This window comes from Chaetodon trifascialis, chromosome 12 (assembly GCF_039877785.1).
Source record: "Chaetodon trifascialis isolate fChaTrf1 chromosome 12, fChaTrf1.hap1, whole genome shotgun sequence".
Taxonomy (NCBI): Eukaryota; Metazoa; Chordata; class Actinopteri; order Chaetodontiformes; family Chaetodontidae; genus Chaetodon; species Chaetodon trifascialis.
In genome coordinates this window covers 8,613,381-8,626,562 of record NC_092067.1, presented here as the reverse complement: position 1 = coordinate 8,626,562, position 13,182 = coordinate 8,613,381, and the positions used below count along the sequence as shown (strand labels likewise).

Genomic DNA, 13,182 nt, shown 5'->3' with positions numbered 1-13,182 from the left:
ATATGTTCACTGTTAGCATAGATGTCCATCATGATAGATGCTGAAAGGCAATGAACTACTCTGAAATGTTGTAAAATGTCTTCATGGTTTTTTTAGTGGAACGAGGTTTAACGTATTTATGGGAATCACCATGTTGGAAAAAAAACATCCCAGCTTGGGGAAAAGTACTTGTTTGGACTCATGTTTATTTAAATGAATTTACAGCAATGCAGAAGTAGTTTTTGGCAAACCATAACCCAACTATTTCCTATAAGGAGCAATAATAAAGCAACAGGAAGGACAATAAAGCCAGAGATCAGAGATAACTGCACGTTGGACCTGAGTGTGATCCAAAACTAAACTTAAAAGATGGATCATTTAGTGTCACTTGTATTCAAGTATACTATGGACATGTATGCGGGGAAACACCTTGACAGACACTGATACATGTGGTCCTCAAATGAAAGATGTCTGTGAGTAAAATACTTGGCATTAATCGGATATTATTTAAATAAGCTTAGTGTTATTCTGTCTTCTCACTGTCAACAAATTCCATGAAATTCTAGTCTGTCTGACTTCCCTGTATGTGGCCCCAAGCCTGAACGTGTTAAATCTTTAACGACTGATCACAAATACAAAGATTACTTGTTTAGAAACGGCTCACTAATTTGCCAGAACAGTTGGGATTTTTAGTTTTTAGCAAATGTGAGTCAAAGAGCAGTAAAAGTGCATTTGTTGGGGACTATTTTCTGTTGGTCTTTTCATAAGATTTGTTGTCAGTAAGAAAAACGACAGACTTATCCTTTAAAACTACACCCTCATACAAAACATGATATATTGTGTTTTCAACAAAAACATTGGGATGTCTAGCAGAGAACACGTGACGAAAAAGGAAAAGGTTTCTCTCAGAGTTTGATGGTCGTGTCATCCAGACAGAAGCACCGATTACAGCTCGATTTCCACAGTGTCATCGTCCGCCTCGTTGCCTGCGCTGACCACAGACGCCTCCATGCTCAGTCTTTTTGCAGCAGGTTCCGCGGGGACACAAAAAGGGTCCAGATCAGCTGTCTTCTCCTGATGGCTGAGACGTTAGGTGAGGTTAGAGTAATGAACGTGAGCGAGGGGACAAAGGTTTGCTGAATGACAGTCTAAGAGAAAGCCCCTGAGCCTCACCTCGGACTGAAGCTGGGCCTGTGCACTTTACCGACTCTGGAGTCAGCGGGGCTGAACGGGCAGGGGGACTTGCTTCCTAAAAAAAAAAGAAAAGATACCCATGATGCACTTGGAACTTAATGAAAATTCAGTGTTCAGTGGCTTTGTTGTTTAGTGTAGTACCATCCAGTTTTTGTTTGGAGAAGGGCGAGCGATTGGGCGGGTAGGGCTTCCTGTCGGAGCTCACGTAGGACACGGCGTCCTCCCCTTCAGCTACAGCCAATAGGGAGGCACGATAGTAGATAAGCGGCTGCCAGCACTCCTCCCTGAGGTCAATGATGTGCTCTGCCGTGTGCTTCTGCAGGTAGGAGAACCTGCACGGACAAGACGAGACTCTCAGAGAGCCAAGTTATGTAATATATGAAAACGTGTTTGGAAGTGTCGCATGCAGCACTTACACTGCTTTCTTGTCTGGTTTGAGCAGTTTGCTGGAGAACTCGCTGAGGATGGTCAGGTAAGAGAGGTACACAGGCGTAGGGGTTTCTGGGGTCTGACTGAACTCCTGGAACACAAACTCAATGCCGTTCCTGCACATATTAACACACAATCAACACACACACTTCAGACAGAAAAAAAACAGCAAAAAGACGAACCCAAGAGAAACGAGCCCATGCTGACCTGTGGATCATGACGATGCACTCGCGAAACTTGACCACATCCCCGAAGGTGAGGGCGAACCGCCTGGCCAGCTCTTTGATGCTGGTGAAGGTCTGGACTCCCGGGTGAGCCCTGCCACCACTCTCCTGCTCTCGCTTAAGACGCATAAAGAGCTGGGGACAGTGGGGACACACGCATCAGCATCGTACAGCCCGCCCACGCCAGAGCCTGGCCGAAGCCTGTGTTTAAGGTGTGTGTGGAGGAACTATACCTGCTGCAAACACAGCACCAGAGTGCGAGCACTCTCTATCTTATCTGTCTGCCTGGTCCTGTACATCGTCTCCTTGATGATGTCTCCAAAGTCGTTATAGTACTGAGGACAAAGAGGGAGAAATGAGTATGAACCACAGCTCTGTGGTGTGGTGCAGCCAGCAGTCGGTTAGCTTAGCTTAGCATTAAGACTGGAAATGAGGGGAAACAGCAGCACCTGTACAGCTTCCTAATTAACACATTCTGTCTTGTTTGTTCAATCTGTGATTAATCTGTGATTGTTTAAGTGAAAACAGTCATGGTTTTATGACGGCCTATCTCTTAGTGGGGGAGCAGTGACTTTCTGGAGTCTCCCGCAACCAAGAAATAGAAGTGTGCTCACTTCTCCCATTGGACTCAACAGCCATGTGACACAGACACAGGAAATGACTCTTAAGTGGGGTGTCTCACTTCCTGAATCGTCTGGTTCTCCTCCTCTTCCATTATCTGCATGCTTCTCTTCAAAGCCTCTTCTGCTACATGAAACAGCAACAACCTCCCAGTTAGCGCCCTAAAACGGTAAGTTTAACAAAGTTTTGGATCAGGCAGGCCTGCTTTGTTTGCTTTGCAGGGATTTAGCCATTGTGATGCTCGGGCTCACCTCTCCACAAGAAAATGATGCAACAAAACAAGTTCCCCCAACGCTATTCTGGGCTTAGCGCCACCCCAGATGATTGTGATTGCTTTAAAGAAATACAAAAAGCGTTTTTTTCCCTCTACCAGAATGATAATGGATTCAGTCTGACCTTTTCAGAGCTGATCCAGCTCTGAAACGAGCAAGATGAGACACACCCCCACGCACAGCCGGTGTGTCCGCTGCTAGCTAGCTACACCTAACATCTGCGCAGTCGTTTATTGGCTGTTCAGCCATCGATTTCGCACAAATGACGCGAGGCCGACTGCACCTTTACAGGTGACCTCTGGAGAGAGCCAGGCTAGCTGCTTCCCCCCGTTTCCAGTCTTTGTGCTAAGCTAAGCTGCGGCTTCCACAGATGAAAGCCGTATCAATCTTCTCATCTAATGTTTGGCAGGAAAGCTAACACACACACCTCCCAAAATGTCACATTTTTCCTTTCAGGAGTTAACGTTTACCTTCATGTAGTACATGAAGACCTCGGCTGCCATGCTCATCTCCAGCACGCTGTGAACTATCAGTTTGCAGTAAGCCGCAAGCAGATTTCTGCGCTTGTGAAGGTCCTCCAGCCGCTCCGAGTTTTCACTGACTGAGGGAGCCAGATGGAGTTGAAGCGTGTGGATGGATGGAGGTGAAGTGGTCGAGAGCGAGGGAAGGGGATGGGGGTGAAGCAAGACGAGCGATTAATCATGAGAAATCATATAACGGAAAGAAAAGAACAAAGCAGAGGCGGGAAAGTGTTTTAGTTAGTTTCAGGACAATGGCTTTAGCAGGTGGAAATCAAAGATAACATAAGACTAGAGTTATGGTTGTGACACCATGTGGCTTCAATCTTTCACAAGGCTAATAAAATAGGCTCGGAGGTGAGCCAGAGTTAATGGAATTTTCTCACGGAAAGAGATTGCCCTGATTTTATGATTTAACTCAGTGCCCTTGCCCTCCGAGTGATCTCTGATCCAGCAGCTAATAGAAAACACTGTCTGTATAACAAAACCATTACCAGGCAAATCCAATAAAACAATAGCTTTTTATTACATGTTCAAAAACCAATAATCCCGTATTGTATTTGGTTGAACATTTAAGGGATTCCCACCAGGACAGCTATTGACTTCTCTGGACGAGCCCATATTTGGATGCAATATGTCTGTGAAAGAAGAAGCTATTGTAAAGGCAATAAAATGTGTTACTTCCAGGCAGCCATGAATGAATTCATAAGTTTACCTGCAGGACTTTCCAAAGAGGAGACTATGTGTTTCCAGCATGTCAGCCTAGTTTTTCTCATTTTACAGCAGACAGGAACATACTGCCGTCATCAGTTTACAAGCTGCTGCGCTTTGCATAACAAAGTCCAACGTCCTTTCATACAAATTAGTCAAGCCAGGTTCAGTCTGACCATATTAACAAGGCTTCCTTTGTAATTGAGGGTCAATTGTCAGGTCGGGTTGGAAATCAGACCCCATTTACAGTCAGCGGGCAGCTCTGCAGTCAGTTATTACGCCAAATGTGTGGCCATGCATTTAATATCTGCATGTTTTTACCACGGTGAGCTGCTGCACTCAATCACTGCCGCGCTCGGAGTACCGAGGGCCCGAGGAAAGGCGCTGTGCTGCGGCAGAGTGAGAGTGCCATCTGGTGTGCAGCGCTGCGGCGTGCTCGCCGCCTCACACGGCCCAGGTCTGACACGCCGCGACGAGGAAGCTGTGCGACAATGCAGAACACGCTGAGCATCATAACATGCACAGCAGAGGTCGTCTAAAGCAGCCAGACGGCAACCAAGACACTGCAAACAAAATTCAAATGTGCGGTCAACATGGGGGGCCTGGTAGTCTGGTCTCTGCAGTGGTGGAGGGGGCTACCAGTGAGTACATGTATTCATGTACAGTACTTCAGTATGATTTTGAGGTACTTGTACTTCCCTTTAGTGTTTTCCCTTTAAGCACCTTTATACTTCTACTCCACTTTTATTTGACAGATGTTGTTTCTTATTTTGCATGAGCAAAATAAATAAGCTTATTAACTGAAATGCATTATTGACAATTAAAGCGTCAGTTCCCACACATTTTGGCCTCTCGTGGCCCTTTCCAAAAAGCTGTGTTTTGGGGCCCCATGTCCTGTTTCAGATGTCTGTGAGCTGTTAGCAGTTCCACCAGAGACATTTCCCCTCTAAGCCTCTGGCTTCATTTCAATAACTGTTCACTGCTCAGAGAGGTCAACTCACCCATCACTAAAAGGAGAAAGATTAGAGAAAAATGTGAAACTTATAGGAATTTGTTCCTTTACAAGCCGTCAGGTTTATTATGCGACACTTTGGAGGGGGCCGGACCCCTAAGCTGGACATGACTGGACTAAAAAATCATTTACACAGTGCAGAAGTATTCTTACTACTTGTGCAATCTGATCATATATCAGTCACAGGGGACATTTTCTCCATTATGAGCACTTGCAGCTGATAATTTCGTACTTTTACTTAAGTAGGATTTTGAATGCAGCACTTCTGCTTGCAATGGAGTATCTTTACATTGTTGTGATGTCACAAAATCCTGCTCACACATGCTGGTGTTAAAGTCAGAGCTCAGAGAAACTTTCGCCCCTTCAGCAGATGAATGTGAAAACAGCCTCCCGGTGTAAAACTCTGCCCACGATTCATTCTGCGCTGTGAAGCTCAAACACCCGCGTGAAGTAACAGAGAGCAAGCAAATTTCCACCGAGGCAGAGTGGAAAAAACAAGGATTCATGTGAACAGGCTGAGCTCTCACCGCCGCACTGGCTGTCACAGTCCGGTCCAACGAAAACGTGCACACATACGAAGGTCAACAGCGCCCTCTGCAGTTTGGGGCTGGGAGTGTAGAGCAGTGGACCGAAGGAGGTGGGATCCCACACGTGCAGCTGGTAGGAATGAGCCGTCAGAACGTCGCAGATGCCCAGAAAAGCCTAACATGGAGCAACGAGAGGAAGTCAGACGGGCTAATTAACGGTGCCGTCGCTCATTAAGCATCAGTTTCTGCTTCCTGGCTCACCTGCTGCCGCACGCTGTGGTCAGAGTAGGAGAGACAGCGATGACCTCTCTCACAGAAGAGACGCAGCTGGAGTCTCTGGGCGACAGCCTTGTCCTAAAACACATACATACACACACACACACACACGCACACACACAGATATGTGACATTTTCCCTGCAAGTGTCTACATTTACGAGCTAAAATGTGCAGCCACTCACTCTGGAGGTCAGCGTTTCACTGCTCATGTTGAGGGACCAGAGCATGGAGTAAGATAGACACTGCAGCACTTCCAGGAGCACCTTCAGACAAAAGAGAAGAGGACACTTCTAATGGATACATACGCCTCAAAAAACTAGGTGGCTAGGTTTTCAGTGGTGCTACCTCAGGCGGTGCTCCTCCCTGGCCGCTCTCCACCGACAGCAGAGGAGACAACAGCTCAAACAGGTTCCATTGGAAGAGGTCATGACAGCTAACGGCACGTGAAGAGAGACAGATACGTACAACCAATAAACACACATCACCGGCAGTATACTGAGGGCTCAAACTTAGCTGTGAACGCCGCCTACTTGTGGAAAGCTCTGAGTTTCTTCAGTGTGGCGAGAATTTCTCCCGTTTTCTCCTCGTCAGCAGGAAATCTGTCACCCTGCAACACAGAAAGACGACAAAAATAAGTCATCTTGTCTGGTGAAGCTTTGGGTGTTTAGCATGCATGCATCCCAACAGTTCCCAACCGTCTTGACCTGTGACCTCTTAGAATAAAGAAAGGGTCTACTAGTGACTCCTCTCACAGGTTATGACTTCAGTGTGGACATCAGCTGTTAGCAGCTCAATCAGAATGAAGAACAGTTTTTCTTCTCTCATTGGTTGTCCATTATTTTGTGTAGTAGAAGTATCTGATGACCCCTTGCTCTTTTCTTGGGACTGTGGTGGGGTGGGGTATACATAGAGTGTAACAGTGCCCCTCACCTGGAGTGAGTCCCCCAGCAGCGCGGTCAGTTGGTCCACCCAGTGCTGGACCAGAGAGTCTCTGGCAGCCCGGGCCACCGAGCACCCGGCCGTCTCCTCCCCACACAGACTGAGGTAGGTGCGGGCTGCAGCCTCGAGGACAGCAGGGCTGGAGTGGAGCTCCAGAACAGCTCCCATCTCTGCCATCAGGCTGGACAGCGCCTGAGGATCAGGATGTGAGCACGGGGTTAAGGCAAATAAAGATACAGACACAAAAATTATTACTTGAGTATTAGTTTTGGCAACTAACTAACTAATAATACTAATAACAAACTAAAGAACTTTTAGATGTCACATTCAGTTCATTTGGTGTTTATCATTGTTTTTCAGCATGTTGAAGACTATAAGATGAATAATTAGTAGATCAATGGGTAATCAAACAACAAACAACTGCCCCAGTTAGACAAGTTCCTCTGCTGAACTTTGTGATTTCAGCTGAAGGAACTGTGTGACCCCACTCATTCTTCATGGTACTGTTTGTGCATGCTGAACGGCTGGGATGCAGACCTGTGTGTTTCCAGCTTCTGTGAGGAAATACTGAGGGATCTTCATCAGGGAGGCAACGACGTCACAACGACTTGAGAACTGAGCAGAGAATGACATGAGTGACAAAATCTGATGATGCAGCACTGAGATCTGGATGTTCTTAATGCAGACAGAGTATATGTGATATAAATACCTTGGACAGTAACTGAGGAAGCACCTTGAGGAGGTGTTCAGTGAGCTTAGTGCAGTCATCCGTCAGGATTTTTTTGTCCCTGGCACTCAAAACCTGAAAGACACACAGGCTCATTCATTAAAATATAATTCAGTGTCAGTGTGTCAGCGCCATCTCATCAGGCTCACAGTGATGCAGAGCTGTCTCATACGGGAGGACAGATCTCTGCTGACCTTCTTTGCTCCACTCCTTCCTACCAGCGCTGGTCCCTCTGAGGCCTGACGCACCGACGCCACCAGGACCTCTACGAGCACAGCCTGCTCTGCCAGAGTAAGACCTACACAAACGCACACACACAAGACGATGACTGTACACTCAATGTCTGTGACATGATCTCCCCTAAAGATGAAGTGAGATGACAACATGCTTTAAACAAACAAACAAATCAAAAAGATTACAGTTCAAGTGTAATAACAATGGGATGCTGCTTTGAAAAAGTTCCTCTTCACTGAAAACGCCTGAAAATGTTCCAAAATATGTTTAAGTCATCGATAAGCACTAGATTTAGATTTAGATTTAGAGAAATCCCTCTGCAGGCTGATCCAGGGGTGAAGCCATAGGGGCTTTGGCCCTAGATGAAATCTGATTGGTCCCTGAAGTGCCCCTATGCCTTTCAGAGATCTAGGAAATGAAGTGTCTCATACCCCCACATCATGCTGGGTCACACTCTAGATGTATGGCCCCTCTGTGGCCCCTGATTTTTTTAAAAATCCTTCACCTGCCCCGTCCATACACCAAACACACACATCACATTTACCTGCAGTGTGTGAGGAAGGGTCCTGCAGCAGGACAGATGTGAGCGTGGGCCAGTCCTTCAGCAGGGCTCCACCACAGTCCCACAGACTGTCCACCAGGTACACCACGTGCTTGTGCAGCTAAACGCATCAGACAGACAAGGCGTTAGTCCGTCCGTGTTACGGAGGACGACACACAGCATCATGTGTTGCAGCCGCCCGTGTGTTTTCACCTCAGACCCCTGGTAGAACTGCAGCAGAGCCTTCAGCTGGGCAAAGGTTTGTAGTTTATGTGCCTCCTCCTCATTCACCTCATCCTGAGTATCAGATGCTACAGTGTTGAGAAGCCTGACAGGACAATAACCAACAATAATCAGGCAAACACAAGTTAGCTGATTGGTTTGTTTCTGTTGGTTTGTTTCATGTGATGGAGGTCAGCGTACCTTGAGAAGAGCAGCTCCCCTGCGGTGGCCGCAAGAGGGCGCTGTGAGGAGTAAACAAACTGGAGGAGCAGCTTGTAGTCCTCTGGACTGAGCACATCGTCAGATGTTCTGAGGAGTCAGAGGTGGTTGGATGCAAAGAAGAACCAAACAAAAACATTAAGGAGGATTGGAAAATGATCAAGTGGACAAACAGGCTGGAGACTCACTTGGAGATGAGAACCAGTAGCTTCATGGTCTGCACTGCCACTTCATTGTCCTTATCCAGGGTCATGGAGATCATCCGCTCCTGGAACACACACAGTGAACACGCGTGAGTGCACACGTATGCAAACACGTCTGTCTAAACGTGCATTATTCATATTCTGGTGAGTAACATAACGCCAACAACACACACTCATCACCAAACTCTGCGTCTCTGCAGAGCCTGTTTGTTTAGGTTTTGTATCGCTGTGAGCGCGTTGGTGCAGCTTTAGGCAGAGGTGTTTACCTTGAAGCGGCTGGTGAACAGGTCCAGTTTAGGGAGGAGCAGAGGGTCTCCATACAAACCCTGCAGACCTAACACACACTTCAGACGCACATCTGGTACCTGAAAGAGGAAGCACACGTCGGTGCAGAGACAGCGCAGAGTGCACAGTGTCTAGCTTGTTTTCTGCCTTCGTGTCACGTTGTGCTTCCTTCCATGTTTGCTGTTGTTTACCTTGTCGTGCATCATCCAGCCCATGTATTTGAGGTAGCTGTCGTTGAGAAATGCAGAGCTGTAGAGCTTCATCCACAAACCCAACTCCTCCATACAGATGGAGCGGATTTCTGGAAGCACGTCGCTGCACAGGCACACACATCAAATCAGCTCCACGTGAAATGGGATCTAATGTGCATTTAAAGAAACACTTACCGATATCTTTTCAGAAAAACTCCTTTGAAGATGACGTCCATCATGCTCTCGATCTCCGCCCTCTTGTCCTGCAGCTTGAGGAGCATGAAGAAAGGCAAACATGACTCATTCACACACACTTCCTGTCCACACAGCCGGCGTCACGCTGGTCTTACCTCCGTGATCTTCTTCTGTATTCTCTCCAGCTGCAGTGTGCTTTTCTGTCTCAGCGTCTTTGTCTTCTGCACCTCACACAGTTTCTGGCTGTTTTCGATGCTGACGCTCAGGCTCAGAGCCACGCCCACCAGAGAGCTCAGCAGCTTCACCGCTGAGCAGGGACACCCGTGTCAAAAATCAAAAGGACGGATTAGTTTATTGAACGTCTTTATGCATCTGCGTGCGTGTCGGTCACCTGTATCTTACCTGCTAGCGTGCAGGTGTGTCTGAAGGCGCGCACATAAGAGTTGGACAGCTCGGTGAGCAGCGAGATGAGGGTGCTCATCAGGTAACTGTCAAATATGACGCTGTGCTGACACTGAGCCACCAGCACCGACACAAAGTCACAGAACTCGGAGTGGAACCAGCGGCCGTACGGTCCAGACTGTATGAGGGGGTACTCCACGCTATCCTGCAGCGGAGAGGAGGGGAGGGGGGAGGGAAAACACTCCATCACCTCCAGGCATCTTCACTTTATGATGTGAAGGAGTGTGTTGGGACGGGACATGAGTCGATGGGGGATCGCTCAGGAGTTTAAAGCAGGAGGATATCAGTTCAGTGAGACGGAAAACAGAAACAAGTTGGTCATCTTCAAAGGTTGCAGTACTGAACAGGGGAGAGAGACTGTGTCCCCGAAGAGGGACATTATGTGAAATGAAGAAAAGCGGACGAAAGACAATAAAATACAGTGTGAACATAGTGTAACACAGTAATCTCATGGGGTTGTGCTTGTCACACACAGCGCAGTGTCTTGTGCTACCATGTGCATCAACAGGTAGAGAGAATGTGAATGAAGTAAGAACTTTAGAATCACTGAGACCCTCTCATACAGGAGCGGGAAAGACGTAAATCCTTTACGCACGGAGGCTCCACTCACCGTATCCATGGGCCACGTGACCGTGAGGATCCACGGGAAGGCCAGAAACTTCTTATACTGCAGACCAGCCACCTGGAACACACACCGCCATGCAGTCTGAGGGTTCAAACCGCTGAAAGACGCAGGACGAACCTCAGACTGGAGACATCTTACCTCATCCAGCTGCTCCACCATCTGACTCATGACCTCACTGTCCTCCTTGCTGTGACACATCTCTGCTGTGACCACACCTGAGGAACAGACAGGCGGGGAATGTAAAGCTGACTGTGTGTATTCTGGGTGTGTGTGTGTGTGTGTGTGCTGTGGGGGCGTCTGCTTGCCTTTGCACCCTGAGCACTGGATGAAGAAGCTGATGAGATCGAGGAGGGACGCGTCTCTGTCCGTCGCATAAGCCTCGACCCAGTCATCGATCACCGCCTGCTCGGACGTCACACGGCAGTCAGTGAGTGTGTTTCCTGTGTGTGAATATTCTGACAATAAGACAAGAAGCTGATGCATCCCGGCTGAGGGTTGGCTGGTCTCACCTGCATGGCGCCCCTGCCCATGGTGACCACCTCGAACAGGGTGACGGCCTCCACGTGCCTCTGCTTGGCGTGGCTGCCTCCCGCTCTGCCGACGCCGCTGCGGGCGGCTTTGGCGCTCGTGCTCGCGACATTCTCCGAGCCCTTGTGCGCTCTCTTCCTTCGTCTCTGTGGGCGCTGGAGACGTGACAGACAGGACGGTAAATTTCCTTTCTGGAGCGTTTCTGGACACCCTGCTTACCAAACACAAGAGACAGACACCCACCACGCTCTTCTGTCGATTCTCATTCCCCGACTCGTCCTCTGAATGATTGACAGTCCCTGAGGAGTTCGCCTCATTGTGAGAGTTCTTCCTGGGGAGTCAAACACATGGAGTTAGATCACATGACCAGGAAATGAAGTCAGCACAAAGCATACACACTCTTACTTGTGCTCTGAGGGCCTGGACGCCGCTGTGGCTGCAGGCTCAGGTATCATGTCCCCCTCAGGTCTCCACGCAGGGCTCAGGTGTGTGGGTCTGCATCTGGACACACAGGAAGACAGTGAGGACAGACAGCCTGTGCAAGCACAATGATCTCCAACGAGGATCTATCTCCTGTTAGAGGGGACATGTAAATGATCCCCTCCACAGGGAGGATCTGGGAGGGATTGAAAGGGTTGCTCAAGGACACTTCGGCAGAGCAGCTGCTTGGCTTCAGGACACTTGAGCGCTGGAGGGACAGCCTGAAGACAACACTGTCCGCTAACATGTATGTTTGTAGAAACTAAAGCAGCGGAGATCATTTCCTGAAGTAATCCCGCCGTGAGATTAAAGCTGACTGACAGCTCAGTGGCTCCTAAACTCCTCACACTCACCTTCTTCACGTCGATTCACGCTTCCGGGTTGCTCTCAGGTGTGTGATGTTAAATCCGCAGACTGTCACATGAAGAACATTCAAACATTTCCACCAACATTCTGCGTCTTCTCCTCCGCTCTCACAGTCAAGTTGCCGGACAGCCTAACAGATCCCGATTGGCTGACGAACCCAAATGAACTCATGCGATTGGTTTTGGTGAAACGTCCCTCAGACTTTGGTCCCGCCCCCGGCGGCTGTGACAGACAGACGGTGTTCTTTGGGGCTTTCTGCATGCCTTAGCACTGTCAACAAACATCTGGAGGAGAGACGCTGCAGACGGAAGACAGACGAGCTCAGCGGCGACAGGAATTATGACAGTGAGAGACACGTTTTAATGGAGCACCGACACACAACAGACGACACGCTGTGTGTACTTCCTGCTGTTAGTTTGCTGTAAAATGCCTTCACACGGCCCGTTTGTGTCTCTCGTGTATTTTAATTAACCACGCGAGGAGTTGTTAATTCATAAGGGAGCTGTCTGGTTTAACGCTTTGCGGCCATTGAACAGCAGAGGGCGCCATTTACTCATCATAGACGAGCAGATCTGACAGTTTCACGGTCAAATCTTAAAAAAGTAGAAATCCTACAATCTAAAAAGATTATAATTCCTGTGTTCAAAATTTTAGTCAAACAAAAGTGCAGATTTGTATTAGCAATAAAATAGAATGAAAGCATCAAATGTTAATTAACTATAACTTAAGTAACTATAGCAGGTTATACTTAAAGTAACTTCACCTGATGGATACATGTACTGACGCATAATATTTCCCTCTGAGATGCATTGAATTACAAGAATAATGCAGCAGAAAAAGGAAATACTCAAACAAAGTAAAAGTATCTCATTTGTACTAGTTCAGTACTTTGATAAATGGAGTGCTTTCCAGCACAGGCTGGGTTTGAGTACCAGCCAAGCAAAGAAGGCAATCAGCTGTCTCCTCCAGGGCCCCCAGAAGCCCAGTGCTCATGATGTGGTTTGGTTAATTTCATGAATTATAATATTTGTTTGGGAATATGGAAATATGCACTTGTACTGTACAATATCATTTGGGATTTTCAGGTGGGCTCTGTTTGGAGCAGTGGGCCTACATTAAAATCTAGTTTAAGCATACTGAGACTGATAACAGTCCTGATACTGTGCTTATATGGTGTATATTCCTAAATTAATTTGTGGTT

General features: G+C 47.7%; 1 protein-coding gene across 1 annotated transcript; it reads right to left on the bottom strand.

Annotated features, from left to right (window-relative positions):
• Positions 1-168: 168 nt before the first annotated feature.
• LOC139339996 (cohesin subunit SA-2) lies at positions 169-12,108 on the bottom strand. The gene is made up of 32 exons (XM_070975526.1): positions 11,969-12,108; positions 11,541-11,636; positions 11,379-11,466; positions 11,117-11,290; positions 10,913-11,009; positions 10,746-10,822; positions 10,593-10,664; positions 9,923-10,127; positions 9,676-9,827; positions 9,521-9,594; positions 9,326-9,449; positions 9,116-9,214; positions 8,835-8,914; positions 8,629-8,736; positions 8,419-8,533; positions 8,209-8,326; positions 7,625-7,728; positions 7,413-7,505; positions 7,241-7,318; positions 6,695-6,895; positions 6,295-6,371; positions 6,110-6,197; positions 5,947-6,027; positions 5,749-5,841; positions 5,488-5,662; positions 3,190-3,320; positions 2,060-2,161; positions 1,810-1,961; positions 1,590-1,718; positions 1,315-1,505; positions 1,153-1,228; positions 169-1,060 (listed from the first exon to the last, which is right to left on the bottom strand). The coding sequence occupies exons 2-32, from the start codon at positions 11,588-11,590 to the stop codon at positions 925-927; spliced, it is 3,540 nt and encodes a 1,179-aa protein (XP_070831627.1). The 5' UTR covers positions 11,591-11,636; positions 11,969-12,108; the 3' UTR covers positions 169-924.
• Positions 12,109-13,182: the final 1,074 nt, after the last annotated feature.